The sequence below is a fragment of the Hemiscyllium ocellatum genome, chromosome 15 (assembly GCF_020745735.1).
Source record: "Hemiscyllium ocellatum isolate sHemOce1 chromosome 15, sHemOce1.pat.X.cur, whole genome shotgun sequence".
Taxonomy (NCBI): Eukaryota; Metazoa; Chordata; class Chondrichthyes; order Orectolobiformes; family Hemiscylliidae; genus Hemiscyllium; species Hemiscyllium ocellatum.
This window is the reverse complement of record NC_083415.1, coordinates 4,436,354-4,458,515: the sequence shown is the minus strand read 5'-3', so window position 1 is coordinate 4,458,515 and position 22,162 is coordinate 4,436,354. Positions and strand designations below refer to the sequence as shown.

At 38.7% G+C, this 22,162-nt stretch overlaps 1 protein-coding gene across 1 annotated transcript in view; it reads left to right on the top strand.

Moving 5' to 3' along the window:
• rab22a (RAB22A, member RAS oncogene family) overlaps positions 1-21,222 on the top strand; it is a 52,534-nt gene extending 31,312 nt beyond the window's left edge. The window contains exons 4-7 of the mRNA XM_060836246.1: positions 7,555-7,626; positions 9,187-9,293; positions 17,656-17,765; positions 18,530-21,222. Of these exons, the coding sequence (XP_060692229.1) occupies positions 7,555-7,626; positions 9,187-9,293; positions 17,656-17,765; positions 18,530-18,627 (387 nt within the window). The 3' untranslated portion in view covers positions 18,628-21,222. The remainder of the gene's footprint in view (positions 1-7,554; positions 7,627-9,186; positions 9,294-17,655; positions 17,766-18,529) is intronic.
• The last annotated feature ends 940 nt before the right edge of the window (positions 21,223-22,162 follow it).

Below are 22,162 nucleotides of genomic sequence, written 5' to 3'. Positions count from 1 at the left end.
TTCATCAGGAATGCCCAAAATGTTGATGCTGCCTTACCCTGCAGTGCTTTTCCAGCATACACACTTGACTCTGATCTCCAGTCCTGACTTTCTTTTGGTCAACTTAGCCAAGTATATGGGAGGCAATGGCATTATTGCTAGGCTGTTAATCCGGAAAGCCAGGTAATGTTTCTGGGTTCACGTCCTCCCGTGGCAGGTGGTGGAATTTGAAATAATAACAATCTGGAATTAAAGGTCTAATGATGATCATGAAATCATGGTTGATTGTTGGAAAAATTCACCTGGTTCACCAAAATCCTTCAGGGAAGGAAGTCTGCTATCCTTAATCTGCTCCGATCTACATATGACTCCAGACCACAGCAATGTGGTTGACTCTTAACTGCCTCTGGATAATTAGGAATGGGCCATGCCCACATCTTGTGCATTAATAATAAAAAATGCAAAAGAATGTTTTTTGCTGCCAAATATTGGCTCATTATATACACATGATCAATGTCTCAATTTATTGTGAATTTTACTTCAGAAGTTGATAATTGCAGGAAGTTTTGTGTTGCTGTGTAGCTGCTAATGCTGATCTTTTACCAGTCTTGGATACGTACAGGAACAGAATAATACCATAATAATGGCTCAGTGTTAAATTTCTGTATGTATCCAAATACAACATTTCCGAAAACCGTGTGCTTCAGAATGCCTAATAATATTACTGGCATGAGTCAGTTGCTTGCTTCACCAAAATATACTATGGCTAGCTATCTAGAATGGATGCTGATTTTGCCCGCCTCCCCTCCCCGAATGCAGATAATGTAAGTGATTAGGAAGGGAAATGGAATATTGTTTATTGTAAGGGGATGAATGTAAAAGTAAGGATGTTTTGCTGTACGTGTACAGAGCTCCGCTGAGGCCACGTCAACTATTTGATAAGGAAAGGGAAGGGCTCAATAAGGTTAGTTTTTGCAAAGAGGCTTACTCTGGTAGGCATTTGGTGAATTTTCAAGATTTGGTTTTACATAAATTTTTTAGCAATTTGTATGTGACATTCATCAATTAAGAATTCTAATCATTTTCAAACTGATTAGAAAACTCAGTTAAACGAAGCAGAATGCTGTGAGCCCCACAAGACAAAAAAAAGCATAAGTTAGGAAATAGTATCAAAGGGCAATATAAAAATAAAAATCAATTGAAGGAAAGAGTTATGTGCAAAGGGATATCATAGGCCCACAGTTTTGAAATAGATAACTTATTAAAACTGTTATTACCTGCAGTAGAATGATCTAATGTAAAGATCATACAGTTTGTGTCAATGTAGTTAAACTAAACAATTTTCCTGTTTTTAAGCAATTATTACTGGTGTTATGCTCAGCTTGGTTAGATAGAGACAAAAAGAACTGCAGATGCTGGAATCTGAGGTAGACAAGCAGGATGCTGTAAGATATGGGCGGCACGGTGGCACAGTGGTTAGCACTGTTGCCTCACAGCGCCAGAGACTCGGGTTCAAATCCTGCCTTGGGCAACTGTCTGTGTGTGGAGTTTGCACATTCTCCCTGTGTCTGCGTGGGTTTCCTCCCACAGTCTAAAGATGTGCAGGTTAGGTGAATTGGCTATGCTAAATTGCCTGGAGAAAGTGAGGTCTGCAGATGCTGGAGATCAGAGCTGAAAATGTGTTGCTGGAAAAGCGCAGCAGGTCAGGCAGCATCCAAGGAACAGGAAATTCGACGTTTCGGGCATAAGCCCTTCATCAGGAATTGCCTGTAGTGTTAGGTGAAGGGGTAAACATAGGGGAATCGGGTCTGGGTGGGTTGCTCTTCGGAGGGTCGGTGTGGACTTGTTGGGCCGAAGGGCTTGTTTCCACACTGTAAGTAATTTAATCTAATCTAAGCCAGGTGACATCAAGAGTTGGAGAAGTCAACATTTTGAGTTGAAGAACCTGAAGAAGGGTTACACCAGAAACATTGACTTCTGCACTTCCTGATGCTGCCTGGCTTGCTGTGTTCTAGTCTCCTGCTGTCCAGCTTGTTTAAATGGCTTTATGTCAATATCAGGCCAATTATACAATATCCTACAGCTGATTTCTTAACAATTTCAAAAGGGAAACCCAAGACTTAATTTAAATAAATGATCATGCACCATGAATACTGTGCATCATAAACTGCAAACGGATGAGAAAAAGATAGGACAGTTGTGTGAAAAAATGTAATTCCAAAATTCAACACAATTGGCATAATGTAGATGGGCTTGTTCATACTGCATGCATTCAAGGAAATTTGCAAGATACATTTGGGCATGCTATTCTTTTAACATGCCGTTGGTCAGAGCACACATGACGTGCTTTGCATTGTCTGCTGTTATAGAGTCATAGAGCACGGAAACCGACCCTTCGCTCCAACTCGTCCATGCTGACCAGATATCCCAACCCAATCTCGTCCCACCTGCCAGCACCCGGCTTATATCCCTCCAAACCCTTATTATTCATATACCCATCCAAATGCCTTTTAAATGTTGCAATTGTACCAGCCTCCACCACTTCCTCTGGCAGCTCATTCCATACACACATCACCCTCTGCATGCAAACGTTGCCCCTTGGGTGTCTTTTATATCTTTCCCCCTCATCCTAAACCATGCCTTCAAGTTCTGGACTCCCCTACCCCAGGGAAAAGACTTTGTCTATTTATCTTATCCATGCCCCTCAATTTTATAAACTTCTATAAGGAACAGCCGGGGCATAAATTTCATGCCAGCATCTTTTCTGTGTAATAGTGCCCAGGAGATGTGCGCTCCTCAAATTAATGTAACCAAATCTTTACAATGAATTACATTGATTTGCTTTGAAATTTCTGTATTTACATTATGCAGGAAAGTTTAAGATAATGTGTATTGACATTGTAACAGGCCCAACTAGTCTATGCGACATTTATAGTCCAATCAATCCTCATCTCTTATTTGGACTCGCATGGTGTGCAAAGAGGATAGTGGGTTCTTGCTCCTGGTGTGAATAAGGGTGCAAACTGTAAGGACAAATGGTTGCACTGACCACAAAACCACGGAAGAGAAATCTTGCAGTAATAGGAGAAAGAATAGTTACTATCCTTTGCAAAGATAGACAGGCCTTAAAGTTGTGTAGCCTATCTGGTGCTAAGGTAATCTCTTCTGGGATGGAGAGTAATCTGGAGTGAGGGGGACAGGTCCACATAGTTACTAATGACAAAGGCAGGGCCAGGGAAGAGGTTCTGCTGAGGAATTATGGCTGTATCCTGAGTTGCATTCTTGGCAATTTTTGGCAATGGTGATTTGCCAATGTTTAGTGTTTTAAAATTCCAACTAGCATGATGCAGTTTCCAGCTTCTCCTTAGCTGTTGCTGTTCTCTTGAATCACATGCCATCTAGTCAACTGAGGTAAGAGACTCCTAAATCCATTCTTTAGCAAAATTTAAGCAATTTGGGCTGAAACCACATTTTCACACGATGTACTCTTCTTTCCAATCTTAAAATTAGTCCTGGCATTACAATGATATTATAACCTATATATAAAAAAAATTATCCTTCTGTACATTTCCTGACAATCCTATTATAACTGCTATTTCTTGAAATTTTGGAGAATTTGAGTTCTTTAAATCTAATTGGCAAGGTTGCAGTTTGATCAAACAGTTAAGCTCAAAATGGGCACAGAACCTAAGAAATTAGTCAATTTACTTAAATATCGGTTGAGAAATGGAACCAGGTATTTACTATTACACTTATACTGTAGAACAGATTCAGGGAATGAAGTTATTCATGTTACATTGTGTGTGCGTGTGTTAGAATCTGCACCCTTTTTATTGTACAGCAGTTTGTACATCTTTGCATCAATACTTCGGCAATAGTGCCTGCTGAGATTCCATATGTGTCTTCATTTTTAAATGCATTTTTTGTATTTTTCATGTTGGAGTTCCTCCTTTCCTTATTGTCCAAGGCGGATCTGTATGGACCAGTGTGAGCAAAGTGACGATGTAAATGCGCAGCTAACCATGGAGGAAAACCTAGCCTATTCCACCTCCAATAGTTCAGCACTTATTCTGCCATTGGTGTAGGTATATAGATAGTTAGGTGTACATCACCCTTTTTGGTGTAAAACAATGCAAAACCTCATTTATTTGCTGCTATTTTGTCAAGGCTAAAACTATTCCCAATGGCAATACAGCAATGTAATTTAGACACAGCAGCACATCAAGCATTTTGAGAGAGATTTTCTAATCAACCTATTCAGAGATGTTATCGTTGGCTCTGGAGCAGGTGAGATTTGAAGCTGGACTTGCTGGCTGAAAGATATGGCACTGCCAATGTACCATAAGCATATTCTTTTTTTTTTCCTGAGGCGTACACAATTTTAACAGCTTAGGTAAGGTAGTCAAGACAAAGTTAATCCCATTAGCTGATGGTGCAAGGAATATAGTTAGGGTTTCAGGCAAGAGATTCAGGGAGGATGTGAGGGTAAGATTTTTAAAACATATTTTCTAACATATTTGTGGGCGGCACGGTGGCACAGTGGTTAGCACTGCTGCCTCACAGCGCCTGAGACCCGGGTTCAATTCCCGACTCAGGCGACTGACTGTGTGGAGTTTGCACGTTCTCCCCGTGTCTGCGTGGGTTTGCTCCGGGTGCTCCGGTTTCCTCCCACTGTCCAAAGATGTGCGGGTCAGGTGAATTGGCCATGCTAAATTGCCCGTAGTGTTAGGTAGGGGTAAATGTAGGGGCATGGGTGGGTTGCGCTTCGGCGGGTCGGTGTGGACTTGTTGGGCCAAAGGGCCTGTTTCCACACTGTAAGTAATCTAATCTAATCTAATCTAATCAACTGGTTCATGGATGTTGTTACACAGCACTGGAGCAGGTGGGACTTGAGCCCAAGCTTCCTGGCTTAGCAGCGGACCTTAAGGAACATCATCAAATATATTTAATCTTTATCTGCAGATGACTATCAGGCGATAGTTAACTGGATGTCCATTTTATACCTTGACCTACTTTGTTTCAAAAAAGTAGTTGCGAAGACAAATTCTTTAAGTTGTAAAATAAGATGCTGATTCGCTGTCACCTGTTTTCACCCGGAGATATAAATCAAAATGATAAGATGTGTACTTATACCACATCCAATCTCTCTATCTCGAAGCAGTCGATCTTATTATGTGGCCAAAGCAGTACTTATTTTTTCCAAGTTGACAGGGTCTCATAAACAATAACAAAAATAAATTGAGAATGTTAATCTGCTTTTGGTGATGTTGGCTGTAAAAGAAAGTGTGAGATAATTTGGAATTATATGTTGCATTGACAATAGTGTTATTAAACTCAATTTAAAGTTCAGAATGTCAAAAAGGAGAAGTTTTAGACAACCTTATTCTAGGAAGATGGTGGTAGTATCATGAAACAGATTGTAAGCAGCAATGATAGTTCAGAAAACTGTGAAAGATTATAAAAAAGGACAAAATAAACCTTAATTAGATAATGAGACTCATCACTATTAATTTCAGAAGGATGATAAGGAAAGCACTGTTGTTTGGAGGGGTAGGTGCAATAGACCAAAAACATTCCTGTTACTACTGTATTGCTACATTTATCAAACAGAAGTGCACAAAGAATTAATACTGTAATCTTAGTGTCTTTCACATTGGACTTAATGCTCTTAAATATGAGTATCTTGAGTCCATCTGGTTAGTCACGAAGAGAATCACATTGATGTGACAGCAACTGAGCCAGCCATAGAGCACGAAAAGGTTCACTCATCAAACTTCTGTTATCTGGAAACACTGTCACAATGAGGAGGCCTTTATCAGTGATTGATGGACAGAATCTACAAATTCCAGTAATGTAGAAATTGTGGAATGGATTGCTGTAAAGACATGTTAGTCGATATTCAATATCATATTGCAACTTAGATATTAACTTAGACTCCTTAACTCTTCCTTTGCTGACATTACTAATAGTGATCAGTCTAATTTATCTCGCACAGAGAAGAATCATTATCGTACAACATAGAAGTATATTTTTGTAAGAATTAATGGAAATTATAGGGAAATGCAAAGGGAAATCTACAGCAACTCAAGTTTCTTAATTGGCCTAAAAAGCAGTTATCAACTGCTGCCTCTAGCCACAACCAATAGGTTATTTTCAGCAGATTGTTCCTTGAAATAAGAATTTGGTTTGTCAAAGCCATCAGCCGACTTCTGAATGTTGGCTTTTCAAAGTCCTTGTCTGATTCCTCCTCAGCAAAATTAGTATGTGATAATGCACCTTGTAAATGTAGCATAGGTGGTGCCCCTTGTGCCTGGCATGGTTGCTGCTATCCCTCATCAGGTCCGTGTCACTGTTAGGTTTCAAATTGTAACCTAATCTTTTTGTTACGTGATGCTGCTCTTTGAGCTAGTGTCCAAGGCAGTTGCTAGTGACAGGAATCATACTTTTCTCCTTGATATACCACATGGATGAGGTGGATCGTGCTCCTAGGAGCCTCAACAGGAAAGCTGGAGGGTTTATAGTGCAGAGCATTTGCTCACGATAGGAGAAAGCATTTGGTGAGACAATATGGAGCTTGTGAATGTAGATAGATGGGAATGATCTCTGATCAGGAACATTTATACACATGCAGTGCAGAGGCCACATACCTCTTGACAAGAGTTCCTTTCTCTGCGTATGACCATGGTGTATGTCATCCCCTTTCTGATTCCCACCAGCACTGCCTCTTCCAAGGATTTTTGGAACCTCCCTCAGTCAGTTGTCACTTGTTAAGTGCTATCATGACCAGGAAGGGTAAGTGCTGATTGTTGATGAATGTATGTTTGTGTGATGCCTCATTTGTTGTGCTAATCCTTGTCTATAGTGTCCACAGAGGTCCTTTTCTCTAGCAGTTAAAGACTTGAACAAAACCTCTGCACAAATTACAGAATTCTGTCCAGGAGAAAGAGACGAATCCAAAGGCTAATTTTGCTTCTTTGAGTGACATACCTGAGTTTGGCTGAACCTTCACTGATCAGTGGCAGTCATGTTTGCTTCAAAATAGTTTTTTTTTGCTGTTCCGTTTAAAGCCTGCTTATGTTTTGCAAAAGTGGTCAAACTTAATTACATTTAAACTCATATGAATTTTAGTGAGGAATCAATCTTCACATAAATTTGTGGTTTCTCATTACGGAGGGTGGACCAAATTCAATCAACTAAAGTCACCTTGTTGGTGAAATAATAGCAACAACAATAACTTGTATTCATACAGTGTCTAGACTGTTGCCCTCTTTGGTCATGCAGTACAAGGTAGTGTACATGGTTTGATAAGAAGTGGTATTCTCCTCTGCTCACCACTGGTCTGTGAACAACATTATGATCTCGTCATTTATCTCATTGCTGTTCATGGAATCTAACTGCAAGTTGCAGTGTTTCCTACATTCCAACAGTGATTACAATTCAACAACAGGCAGTTGACTATGCTTAGCAAGGATCTGAGCAATTAAATATAAATGCAAGTTTTCTTTTCCATTACCATGTTGCATTTCCTCAATTTTCCTATTGGTTTAACAGTTTTTCCATTTCTTCCTCAAACAGTTCCGTGCTTTAGCGCCAATGTACTATCGTGGATCAGCTGCTGCAATCATTGTATATGATATCACAAAAGAGGTAAGAAAACATTTATTTTCAGGGTGGAATTTTTTTTTCTATTCATTTTCAAGAGATGCAGGCATCTCTGGTGAGGATTGCTTAGAGAACAAAAGTAGAAGTTACTGGAAAAACTTAGCAGGTCTGGCAGCATTTGTGAAGAGAAATCCGAACTGGTTAGAGGACATTTAGGAGTCAACAACATTGCTGTAGGTCTGGCACCATATGCAGATGAGCAGGTAAAGATGACCCATTTCTTAGCGAAAAAGGCATTGATGATCAGGATGTCTTCTTCCTAACAATAGTGTCACAACTAGGCCAGCTTGTAATTCAGAGCTGAAAACACACTTTCCTCATTCCTGATGAAGGGCTTATGCCCGAAACATTGAATTTCCTGTTCCTTGGATGCTGCCTGACCTGCGCTTTTCCAGCAACACATTTTCAGCTCTGATCTCCAGCATCTGCAGACCTCACTTTCTCCTCCAGCTTGTAATTCAAAATTTATATTGAATTCAAATATCATTATCTGCCATGATGGAAGTTAAACCTATACTCCTCGGCCATGAGGCTGGGATTAATGGTGATATGACCACTGGGAATGCAAAAGCATTCAAAACACCCGGAATATTACATTCTGACATCCTCCTTTCTCACCAAGTGAATATTTGTAGATACAACCTTTGTCCTTAAGTTTAAACTTGTTAGTTCCTTGTTGCAGATTGATCACTTTGTTGCTGTTTGATAGAAGCGTGTAATGACAATTTGTTGAGGAATTCATTTTTTAATTCAGCGAAGGGGTCATTTAGTTTATTTTTAGTACACTTTCTTTGGATAAATTCATTGTTTATAAGCCAGGGAAATGATAAATGAAAGAGCTGCTCAATTAGTTTAATGTTATGGCCGCTCCTACAATATCCACTCCGTTCAGGATAGTATCGTTAGAGGGTATGATCATATCTTAACTCCTACTTTTTCAACTCCCCTTTTGCCATCTGAAGCTTTTCTCCTTCACCAGGTACATAGTTCCAATCTGTATAATGAAGCTTGTCCATCCTGTTCAAAGGAAGTTAGAGAACAAAATAGAGAACAGAATAAAAATATTTTTTTAAAGAAAAAGATATACAACTGAAGAAAGGACATTTGCAGTGCATGTGACTGGTTCCAGTGATGCAGTTTAACTTTCTTTCAGTATAGATAATGAGCAAGCTTGGGCTTCCGGTGCATTGCACTCTTCTGTACAAAGGTAAGTCATGGAAGCTAGAGCAAGTTTATCAGTGCTTGTTACGTGAAGTGCAAGCAAGTGATCCTGATGTTGCTTGCTTGTATCTTGTCAGCAGGTGCTGGTGAGCAATCTCTTGTGGACAATTATTCTAACTGTCCAAAAGAAGACAAAGTAGAAATGATTACAATTAACTAATTGATCATTTGCTGTTAATTCTTCTTGAGATGTTGTCTCAGGAGTGTGTAGGATATGTCAAAAAAAAAGTTGAAAATCAGTTGCTTTTTTATTGGAACTCACATGAAACATGTTGTATCAATGTAATTTTTTGCACTCATTACTCTGTTCATACCCTTGCACAGGAGACATTACAAACGTTGAAGAACTGGGTGAAGGAACTGCGACAACATGGGCCTCCAAATATAGTTGTAGCAATTGCAGGAAACAAATGTGATCTGACTGATGCCAGGTATATAGCACTGTGCCAGAGTTGGTGTGAATCTTTGACAGTATGCTTTAATGTTTAATAAGTTGTTGCTTTTTAAGAATATTAAGCATTGTGCTTTGATAAAATGCTCTTCACAAGGCAAATATTTGCCTCCAGTTTGCCAGTCTCAAAAGCAAATGAACCAGAGCGTGGAAGTAAAGGACAAAGAATGGCATTCATTTCAGACCTGTACACTCCTACCCACTGACAGGAACAAGACATTCATTTATAATTTGTTGAATAATAATTTTTGGCAGATAGGCAGAAAAAAAACATAAGTGTTAAACTATTTCTGTCTGCCTTTGTGTGGAACTGCTACTGAGCCTAGAATGTGATTTGAATTTTTAAATAAATTGTTCCTGTGTGCCATCTCATGCGTAAATCTAGAAATGGTTTTTTTTCTTGCATCCTGGTCTTTCAGAAGGTACAATAATTATGTGAACTGTGTTGGGAGTTGCTGCAGGATCCTTCTACACTTGGAAAATGGACTATTCCCCACAGCTTAGGGTGTTGCAAACTGAAGATGTCTAATTACTTATAAATTAGTCATGACTGATCGGGTAGAACACTAGAAATCGAGTCCCATTATTCCTAGACTTATCACAAATGTGAAAACATTTAATCAAGCCCTTCAATGTTTCAATTTTCCAAACTAATAAACCCACATCAAAAGAAAACACTTCCCTGAATTCTAAACGGCCAATTTTGATAAATGGATTGTTTCCTTTCTGCCATCATTCGAAAATGTGAATTGCAAACTTAACATGCTCTCTACAATCTAGCTTCTATTTTTTTTAAAAATTCACCATACAAATACTGAGAAAGAGACAAAATTTGCATTCTGGGCAGGGAAGAAATGAAAACTTCCTGGCATTAGCCCAAATTTACAGAGTCAATGAGATGTTTACCTTTTAGTTCCTGTCCAAGTCTATCCAACTCTTTTGAGGACATCAGATTAGAAACCTATCTTAGGCAAGCACAGTGGCTTAATGATTAACACTTGCCTCACAATGCCAGGGACCCGGGTTCAATTCCAGCCTCGGGTGACTGTCTGTCTGTGTGGAGTTTGTATATTCTCCCTGTGTCTGAGAGTTTCCTCCAGGTGCTCCAGTTTCATCCAGACTAAACATAGAGTAATAAGATAGGAGAATGGGTCACTCTTTTGGAGGGTTGGTGTGGACTTTTAGGCCCAAATGGCCTGTTTCCACACTGTAGGGATTCTCTGATAACAATTCTCAATGTTTCTTTCATTAATGATTTGCCTTTTTGGTGTCCCTGAAAGTGATTTTGTTTCCTTTTTTAAATCCTTCAAGAATGGAATTTGCAGTGAGATAGCAAGAGAGTAGCTAGCTACTGAGAATCTCTCTCAATTCACCAATTGAGGGATTAGAGAGAGATTTTCCCCCTCAAAGGCTGGATGATTCTCCTGTACTGCCCAAAACAGGCTGTAGGCACTTGCCCATGAACCAGTCAAAAGGTTATTACAATGCTGAGTCCTTCTGAACACAACTGGTACCAGTTGGGAAAAATAATCAACAGTCTGACACTGGACAAAACTGCTGCTGATCTGAGGTGTCTAGTATTCTCCAGCATTGCTTGAATAATGCGCACATCGTGGATACAGCATGAAATGAGTTCTGGTAACTCATTTCTTTTTAAATTGCAATATCTTTCTCAGTCCCTTAATTTAAAGCTGTATCTTTCCCATTTTATTTTTTATCCAATCAAAAAAATTAGTAATCTTTTAAACAACCTATAAGCAGGATTAAGATTGGATAGGTGCTGTAAGGAAATCCATGTACTGAGAATATCTGTCTTGCAGCTTTTATTGGCAGGTATTAATAAAGTAATAGCAAAACTGCTGAACTGTGGTGAAAAACAGTTTGTTGATCGATTGTTACTAACCTGCTGCATGTCTGGATGACAAATGAACAATCTCCATTAGTAATATCCTCCAGTTAATCATTTATTCATACTTTCTTCTTTTTGATGATGTGTCACCGAGTAAGCATTGAATATGTTAGCATTCATACAGATGCTTTGCAGTAAGGCTATTGCTCAGGATGACCACCTTATTTAAAAGTTCAGGTGTTAGACAGATGACAGATCCAGCAACACTTGGGTGAGCAACCATTTTAATATGAGACCCAGAAATATCTACAATCTCTAGGTTGCCTTAATAATGATATGACTGAATCCCTATGTTGGGGGGATAAGTAAATAAGGTAGATAGTCATTTTTTTCCCTTCATTTTCAGTTTTGTTAGTTTATTTTTGCTGAAGTAAGGTTAGACTATAAGCTTCAGAACATTAGACTACTCTTAATTCTATTTAGTCCTTCAGGCCTGCTCCACCATTCAATGTGGCCTAGTTGTGATCTCTGCTCCACTCTCCTGTCTACATCCCGTAATCCTTGACTCTTGTCTATCAAAAATCAAACTCAGCTTAAATAGCTTTAAAGATCCAGCCTCCACTATCTTCAGCGAAGAGAATTTCACCCTGTTACAGCTTCTGAAAGCAAAAGCTTTCTCTTTTCTCAGTTTAAGAATAAGACTGAAGTTTAAGACCAGTGTCCTGTAAGTTTTAGTGCCTCCCACAATAGGGAATATTCTCATTGTTTATTTTAGATTGTCCCCACTCAAATCTTATTTTATAAATAAAATCACCTTTCATTCTTCTAAACTCTAATGGATATCGACTAACTTTTTTTTATCCTTTCTTCATAATATAAGCTCTCAACCAAGGAATGAATCACGTGAGCCTTTTCAAATAAGGAGGTAAACTACTCTCCAGATGTGCTCTTAGTAAAACTGCCCTACTTATGTTCTATTTCCCTTTCAGTAAATGACAACATTCTAATTGTCTTCCTATGTTTGCATAATAAACCTTGTGATTCATGAACCAGGACACCCAGATCCCACTGTACCACCAAAGTCCTGCAATCTTTCTCCACTTAAGTCATAAACTATTTGTCTATTCTTTCTGCCAAAATAGTCAAGCTCATTTTACCAACATTAAAATCCATTATCAAACTCCTGTTCACTCATGTCTGTTATTTTACTGATTCTTTATCACCTTTTGACAACTTACTTTCCTTCCTATTTTAGTGTCCACAGCAAATTTAGTTACCGTACATTGTCTCCTCATCCAAATTGTCGATATAGGTTCTAAGCATTTGAGGTCCAGCACTAATCCCTGTGGCATTCTGCTTGCCAACCTGAAAAGGCCCGCTCATCCCTGCTTCCTGTTAGCTTCCCCATTCTTTATCCATACTAATGTACTACCTCTAGACCATGTGCAGCAACATTTGTGACACCATCAAACACTTCTGGAAAATCCCTACCCACGACATCTACTGGTTCTTTGCTATTCACTGTGAATCTTACTTTGTCAAAAAAAATTTTTATAGATTAGTTAAGCAAATTAGCTATTTCCCTTTCACAAAGCTATGTTCATTCTGCCTGATCACATTGTGATTTCTTCAGTTCTTTACATTTCACCTTGATAATACGTTTCAGTGCTTTCCTTATGATGGATATTAGGCTAATTGACCTGTCATTTCCTCTTTGCTACCGCCTTCCTTTTCTTAGAGTGCAAGATTTACTATTTTCAGTTTCCTGGGACCCTACAGAATCTAAGGAACTTTAGAATATTAGAACCCATCTAACAATCATCTGCGCTACTACCAGTTTGCATTTCCTAGGATACAGGCCATCTGATCCTGGCAACTTGAAAACCTTTTAGATCCAGCATTTCCTAGCACTTTTTCCTTAATGGTGGTTTGCTTTAAGTTTATTCCCTGTCACCCCTTGATTTTTAATTGTCTATGTCTAGTTTCAGCTTTATAGTATGCAGACTATAAGATACAAGATATTTGTCAAAATCCCTGCCATTAATTTGTTTCCCATTATCAATTCCCCTGAAAAAGAGAGACATTCTGGCAGGAGAAAGATCTTGGCTTTACTTTCTCTTCAGTTCAGGTATCTGTTGAAGCTCTTCCTATCTGGTTTTATATTCCTGGCTAGCTTTCTTGATTGAATATTCATTTATTTTAGGTTTAAAACACTAATCATCACCCAGTCTGTTCCTTTTCAAATAGAGCATGACATTCAATTGCAATATGATCAGCATCATCCAGATACTCTTTATCTGAGGTGATTGATTTGTCCTGTCTCATTGCACATCACTAGGCTGACAACAGCCTGTTCCCTGGATAGCTGTAGAATGTACTCTTAAATGGTTTCCAGTATATACTTCAGGAACTCATTTTCCAGGCTATCTTTGCCATTCTGAATTTTCCAATCCACATGGAGATTAAAGTTACTCATTATTGTGGTGCACTTTTTGGGTGCCCTGTTCTTCCAGTGTGCTCTGTTATAGAGTGACCACTGTTAGGGGGCCTATAAACTACTCTCACAAGTTGCCTCTTGCTTTACATATTTGTTATCCCAACCCAAACTGTACCTTTCAATTAAGGTTATTGCTCAGCACTTAGGAAATACCATTAATTACCGCACCAAATTTTTTTGGCTTTCTGTTACTCTTGTATATCACATACCCTTTGACATTCAGGTCTCCGTCTTGGTCACTCTTTAAGCACTGTAGGGACAGGATTAAAGTCATGTATACTTATCTCCATCTGTGCTAGCCATTGATCCCTTCCTAACTATGTGCTGCACTCTCCAAAAATCTTTATACCAGAGGTTTTCTTTCTAATGATGTGGAGGAAATATAATGAGAGAACAGTAAAAGAAAAAAGAAGCACCACCTACTTTTAATTTACAAGGTTTTTTAAAACTTGGTGTCTATGGTATAAAAATGACACTGCAGTCCTATCAGTCTCAAATGATTAGATTGCTTGTAATATTTAACACAGTTGGTTATTTTGATTATAAATGTTGGCAAAGCATCCTCCTGAGATGCTGCTTTCTCCATTTCATTGTCTTTTGGAAATTGAATTGTGTGAATTTAAAATGGCTGCACTATTGTGGTAACTTTATAATTGTAATACAACCAAAAAAAATACTAGGAGCAAGAGTTGGTAATTCAGTCACTTGAGCCTGTTCATATATTTGATGACTGATCACATCTTGGCTCCACTTTCTGCCCAGTCTCCATAACCCTTCAACCCAATATTAATTTTTTGAAAAATCAATTTCCTCCTGATGAGGGGGGTGGGGGGATTCTTCAGGTTGGCGATATGTAGCTGATAGGGTTCCACAGGGATTGTGCTGAGACTATAGCTGTTTGCAATATTATTAATGACTTTGAGAAAGGAAGCGAATGTACTAAAGCCAGGTTTGCAAGCAACACAAAAATAAGTGGAAAGGCAGGTTGCAAGAGGGAAGCAAACAGTTTAGAGAGATGAGTTGATAGGTTAAGTAAATGGGCGAAAAGTTGATAAATGGAGTATAAGATGGGAAACAGCTATTTGTTTTGGCAGGGAGAACAAAAGAACAGGGTATTATTTAAATGGAGAAAGACTGCAGAAAGCTTATTTAAGAAAAGATATAATTTCATTGGAGGCAGTTCATTAAAGGTTTGCTCTGATCCCTGGTTTGAAGAGATTGTTATGAGTAAAGGCTAAACAGGTTGGAGCTCTACTAACTGAAGTTTGGAAGAATGAGAGGTAATCTCATTGAGACAGTTTGGATTCTTAAGGAGTAATACTGAGATGTTTTACCTGATGGGAGAGTCTGGGACTGGAGACATATCCTCCTAATAAAGGGGCGCCAATTGAAGACTGAGATGAGGAGGGATTTCTTTGAGGATTGACCGTCTTTGGAACACTTTGCCACACAGAGCTACAGGGGTAGAATCCTTGTATATATTTAAGGCTAAGATAGATTCTCCATAGGAAGGAAATCAAGCTTTATGGGGAATGGGCAGGAAGGTGGACACAAGTGTCTGATCAGCCATGATCCAATTTGAATGGCAGAGCAGGGTCACAAGATTGAACAGTTTGCTGCTGCTCCTATTTCTTATAGTCTTAAATGTACTCCACGTCCCTGCAGCCACTGCATTCTGGGATAGCGAAATCCATCGTTTCATGACCCTTTTGAGACAAGTAATTTATCTTCTGTTTAAATTTGCTACCTCTTATTCTAAAACTATGACGACTCAGTCCAGATTGCCTCACTTCAGGAAACATACTGTCCCCTGTCTACTTTGTCAGTCCCCTTTTTAGGATCTTAAACACCTCAATTACCTCTCCTCTCCATTTTTCTAAGCTCCAGAGAGCGAATAGTTTAGGGCTATAATATCTGTTCATAAGAGAAACCCCTCATCTCTCGAATCAATCTAGTGAACCTCCTCTGAACTACCTCTAATACAACCAAGTCCTTCCTCAAGAGGACCAAAGTAGTATGCAGTACACAGTGTGGTCCCTCGAAGGCCTTACACAGTTGTAGCAGCACTTCCTTCTTTTTATACTCTCCATTAACAATAAATGCCAGAACTTCACTTGTCATCCTTACTACCAGCAATGCCTGCATGTTTGCTTTGTACAATCCCTCTGCTATGAAGCATCCTGAAGTTTGTCTCCATTTACGTAATTTGCTTTCCTCTTCTTCTGACCAAAATGGATAACCTCATTCTTATCCATGTTAAACGTCAACAGCCAAATTTTGGGCCATTCACCTAACTTATCCATTTCCATTTGTAAATTTCTTATTTCTTTATTGTAACTTCCCCACCTTTTTCAGTGTCCTCTGCAATCATTTGCAGCCTTTTCTAGAAAGTGAGCATTAACAATTCCCATAAACCTTAGTGACAGTGCATGCTATCAAGTTATTAAAGCATAGCTCTTGCAAATTTTACCAAACACTGTCTTTGTTCAACACTCCCCTCTGCTGGTTTCTGCACAGTGAGATGTGATATAAAACCCCACATGATTTTTAGTGTATCAATCTTTTGGACTTCAACATAATCAGCCAATGAATAGATGTGTACTCTGAAGGAGCTGGATCCAAGTTTTGTCTAGTTTCAGTAGATAGATTCCAGCAGAATGTTTGTTAGTGCAGAAAGGATTGATGTTTTAAGACTTTTAACTGTAGTATGTAATGTACTTCCATCAACTTTGTTCTGGGGAGAGAAAAAAAAATTGATCAGCCTGGAGCTGAAATTTACAAGCAGCTCCAAATGCCTCGATATGCCAATTTAAAGTACTGGCCTTGGAGAGAGATGCCAGGTTAGCAGTGAAGCATCATGCCATTCTGCAGTCCTTCATGACCACCAACTTGAGATCTATGGCCCTATCAAAACTTAGTTTTAGAAATAAAAGTAACACTGATTATTTGAACTCTTCAGAGACCTGATTTTACTTTGACTAAGAGAAAGTGCTCTTCTCACTATTATAATAAGGGTACAGAAAGGTTAGCCTTGTTTTCTAAACATTCCCTTAGCCATATTTGGAATTGAGTTGGATTTTGTTTCTGGGCAGAAGACAGCTTCAGGTAGCAATAGTATTACTGACTTAAGGAACCAATAGGTTTTTAAAAAACATAAATCCCTACAGTGCAAAAAGAGACCATTTAGCCCATCAGCTTTGCACTGACCTCTGAGGGGCATCCTCCCCTATCCATGTAACCCCACATTTACCATGGTCAATCCATCTAACTGACGTGTCTTTGGACTGTGGGAGGAAACCAGCACACCAGTGGAAACTCACGCAAACAAGCTGAGAATATACAAACTCCATACTATCACCCAGGGCTGGAATTGAGTCTGGGTCCCAGGTGTTGAGGCTGCTGAGCCACCGTGTTAAGAGTTTCTGGATTTGTCAGACAGTATCACCATCTGCCTGCTTAAAGTGTGCACCAGCAACAATAAACCAGAGGTTAGATGTGCATTATCTGAGAACCTATGTACCATTAGAGATGAGATGTGTTAGGCATCGCTTGGCTTTCTTGTCATTAGATAGCTGGCTATTCTGCCTGCAAATGAAAACTTGAATTTTTACAGTAAACACACCTTCACCTCATTTTTCCCAATCTTGTAATTGTTCTGTCCGTTATAATAAGATGTTTGTAGCACATCAAACGCTTCTCATTATAATATGAATTTTATCTGATGCTCTTTGTTGTGTCTAATAGAAAGTTTGCTAATTTAACATAAGGTTTTAAATTATATTTGGAACGATGGCCAATGCAGGCCTAACTATTCCTTCCAAACATGCCCCAAAAACTGCTGACCAAACATCTGATTTAATCTTTTTCAATAAATTAGAGGTTTGAAGCAGACGTAACCTAACTTGTTATTGCACAGTTATATTAATCCTTTACTGAAAATCTTTCCTGAATTATGCAAAGCAAGCCTAAGCTCATCTGTTTGTCCTTTTATTACAGGGAAGTACTTGAAAAGGATGCCAAGGATTATGCAGATTCCATTCATGCAATCTTTGTGGAAACTAGTGCCAAAAATGCCATTAACATTAATGAGCTGTTTGCAGAAATCAGTGAGTATGGCTTAACTATACAAAGTTCATCAAGTATGCAGAATCTCAAACAATGAACTTTAAGAAAGTTTCATTGTCTTTCTTTCCAAGGAAAAATAGAGAGCGAATCTTAAATATGTTGGTTGCCACTGAACTAATGAGAGGTTATTAATGCCCAACTGAACCTAGCTGTTCAGATGGTATTCTGCAGTTTGGGATCTTAACTATGCATCTCAACTCCGCATCTCTTAAATTTTGCCACAAAGGGACAAACCTTTCTGATGTAAAATAATAAAGAAGCCACTGAATAACTCCTGAGTTTCAAGGCTTACAGTCAAACCAAATAATCTTTCTTGCCCTTCTGTGTCTTATCCTCAAGTCTGGAGTTTCAAAATATCTAAGGAGCTGCAGAAAGCTTTTATTGACTTGGTGTGATCATAAGCATTTATCTTCTAAGAGCAAGTTCAATATGTTATCAATCATATGTGCTTAAAATTACAATCCCAATGTAGTTTTGTAGGAAATGACTGTGTTCTCTGTAGCATTTGCCAAATAGTGATGTACTGGATTTTGGCAGAGGAGGCTATGACTGAGGCCAAGCCTTAAAAGAAGAGAAATCTGAGTAGGAGTAGACCATTCTGCCCCTTGAGACCGCTCCACCAACCAGCAAGATTATGGCTGATCTGTTTCTGTCATTAATTTCACTTTTCTGCCTGCTCTCTAAAACTCTTTTTGCTTCGTTGTAAGTCAAAGCCATTTTAATTTATTTTCCCCTGTCTGTGTAGGTCGTCGGATTCCTTCAACAGCTGTCAATCCAGCAACAAACAGTAAAGGATTCAAGCTCAGGAGACAGCCTTCTGACCCGAAACGTAACTGTTGCTGACCTTCCATGAATGAATCTTTTCGGAGCAACGTGTAAAAAGATGGATGGATTCCTGTAAAACCATCCCTCTTGCATTCAGCTTTTCTGCTGTGCTCTCCTTGAGGAAGAGTAATAGCTAGTATCAAAATTACAATTCCCTTTTTTCTCGATAAAAGTGCTCTGAGCAACACTTTGCTTGTGTTTTACACTTTGCGTCCAGAAGTATAAAAACCAATGAACTAGGGGATCGTTTAAGTGATCAGCAGGAGTCTGGTGCAGAGGTGCATAACAAAACTTTATGGGTTTTTCCTTTGCGTGTAGGTAAACCTCGTTATTGCATAAAAAAGGGAAATTATAAAAACTGAAGCACTTTGTTTAGTTTATGTTTTGTAATTGGATTCCCTTTTGAAGTGCACTCTGAGGGGCAACAATCTGAAGTGATTCCTATGTTAAAACCTGTTGAACCCAGGTTTCAGAAATGCAGAGCTAAGTATGTAACTACTCCATGTAACTCTCCAACAAGAGCCTTTTCCTCTTGTTTTAGGAAGACACAGTTCAGTCTTCAGAACACAACTATTTGAACTCTAGCTTGTGCGATTGAAAGGATCAAAAACACCTCAATATCTGTCTGTTATCCTCTTCAGCTGTTTCCTTTGGCCATTAAAAATATCCATGTGAGATGAGGTACTGTCTCTTCTAAGCAAGTCACATGATGGCTCATGTACTGTGGACTGGAGGAAAATTAGAACTAGTCTTGAAGAAATGTTTAGTTATACTTAACATGGAGGCTAATAGAATAAATACACCACATATTATGTGGTCCCAGGCCTGATATGAGCTGGCTAGGAAGTTCTACCATTGACGAAGAAGAAGAAGAAGAGTTAAGTACTCCTGCTTCTGATGACCATACTGCTGGAAGTTTGAACATGTGAATATCCAGTAAGGACAGTCTGGAGCTCTGCTTCAGGTGAAGTACTTGGCCAAAGCTCACTGCAGAACCTCTTGCCTGGAGGTGAGCTATCTACTCTCAGTCAAGAGTTTTTCCATTCAAAAGGGGAGACAACCTAAATATGTATACAGTAAAGAATAATGTTTTGCATGTAGGGAAGTGTTCTTGACTGTTGTGTTTAATCAGCTAAATTCTGATTGGTGAAATGAGGCTGTATTTCTAAATGTGGGGCAGAAGTTTGCACATTCTTCAAACTAACTTCCAAGTCTTTAGATTGTTCCCATAGGTTGGGATCCAAAGTCAATGTTTTCTGAAATCCTATCTGTCTATGAATGCATATCTGACAACCTTGCTCATTTAGTGAATGTTGAGAGTTTTAAGAAATGTAAATCAGAAGAGTGGTTTGGTTTAAGTTTTTTTTAAAAGAACCACCCAGATTAACGCTAGCTTCCTTGATCATTCTAACTTAATGCAATTTTGAGCATTTTGGTGGCCAGACTTGATCAAAGACCACCCAGTTTTCTTTTTGAAGAGTACTGTATTGTCAGAAAGTCTTCAATTGATTATATTTAACTAACTGACCTGGTTTAGGTTATCAAATTGTACTTTTATCTTTTTAGTTTTTACAAAGTATTTGGTGGTTTTTTTCTTTCATCAAATTGAAAGTCACCTTGAGAGCTATCATGTTGTACTAAGGAAGATGAGAAGAGTCTGTAGGTTAATACTTACTTGCTCTATTCTATATTTCTATTTGCAAGCAAAGTGATGTGAAATTCTGGTGAAAAGTTGTGAAGTGTAATCGGGGAACTTTTTAAATAGATTGGCAAGTGCCACTGTCAGCAAAATTCACTTTCGTCCCTTCTGTGCTGGGAGTACAGTGAGACCAGCTGGATAGTCACCTTGGTAGATGTTATTCAGTGTCAGCTTATTAGTTGTAAATAAGTTAGGTCGTTGAAGCTGAAAATATCACAAAATTAAGAAATTCACTACAATTAGTGAAGTGTAGTTATTGTTACAACAATCAATTTCCCCTGTTCCTTCAAATACAGAATGTTGAAGACTAGGTAACCTGATTTGGTAATGTTGGTTGAGGGATAAACATTGACGAAGTCATTGGAGTACACTTGTCTGCTCTTGTTTGACATAATGTTATGAGATTTTTCATGACCAATTGAGAGGACAGATGAGCAATTTGCTTAACATCTGAAAATCTACACCTCTGACAATACTGCACTCTAAGGTCAGCCTGTATTTTTGTACCCATCCTTGGGTGGCACTTAAACCCATAACCTCCAAATCCAATGTGAGACTGCTACCACCTAGCCACAGTGTAAACAAAATGTACTTTTTTCCAGAAAAGTAAGATGAACAAATGCTCTTAGATTAGGCAGGTCCTATTGCTTTCTGTGCCGCTGTCCCTTTCCTATGTGTTAAGAATAATTTTTTCAAGTGTAATGTATCGCTGGGTTTCATAAGCAAATTAACTTTGCACTTGTTTGAATGTTTATGGTGTTAATGTCAGATTCCATTTTGTGAAGCAGTAAACTCAGCACTTTCAGAAGTGAGCTTAAGACATGAATTATTGAATGGATTCACATTGTCTTAGTTTTAAAAACAATGCTTTGCTATTCTTAAAAACAATTCTTAAGTACAGACTGATAATCAATCTTTATGACAACATCATTAATTCTGGAGGAGAATTTAATGTAAGATACTTCCTGTTGAAGGCAAAGACACTATGAAAGTAGCTGGTATGCTTATGATGGTAAGGATAGGTGTGTCAGCCATATTAAAAACAAAGCAAGTGAGATTGGATGCTTGGATTGTTTATAATTTCTGGATATTGGTCAACTTATGATCCTGGACTTGAAAATGTACTCCTCAATGCTTATTGGTCCTTCAAGAATGCAATTAATGGACTTCTGGAGAAGAGGTGCTTACATTCTGTGAGCGATAAATCATTTTGATAATTAAATGGTTTGGGGTCACTTGAATTGCTTTGAAGAATCAGGAAAAATTTTGAGTACCTTCCTCAATTAGCTGCAAGTCTCTCTCAGAACTGCAGATGTAAAAGTGGGATTAGAATTGACCAAAGCATTTGAGGAGCACGCAAAGACTGTTGGCAACAGCATTAAGGATGTTTACGGAGTGTGATGTTAGGGAAGTTGGATTTAGATTAGCACCAGTCTTTTTGCGGTTTACTCAACTGAACTAAGTCAGCCAGTGATTTCTGGCATCTCTCTCTATTCTTTGTAATTCTTGCCTCACCTCAGTTGAGATCCCCTCATTGTGGTTAAAAGTGGGATGTTGTGTCTCTAACAGCCTCCCATACAGTTGCTAATTGTAATAGGATGGATTGGGGCTATCACAAAGGAATTGAATGACAAGCATGTACTTTGTACGTCAGTTGATTCATATTAAGAGCAGTCAGTCTGTCGTCAGCTGCTGATGAAACTCTCAATCCGTCCCAAAGATATTTGCACATGGAGCAATGCCTGTAAAGCCCTGATAATTGATCCAATGGTTTGTACGCTGCTTTCCACCTAAACCTTTACCACTTCAGGTGTAATCCTTGCAGACAGGAACATAAATTGGATTGCCTATGTT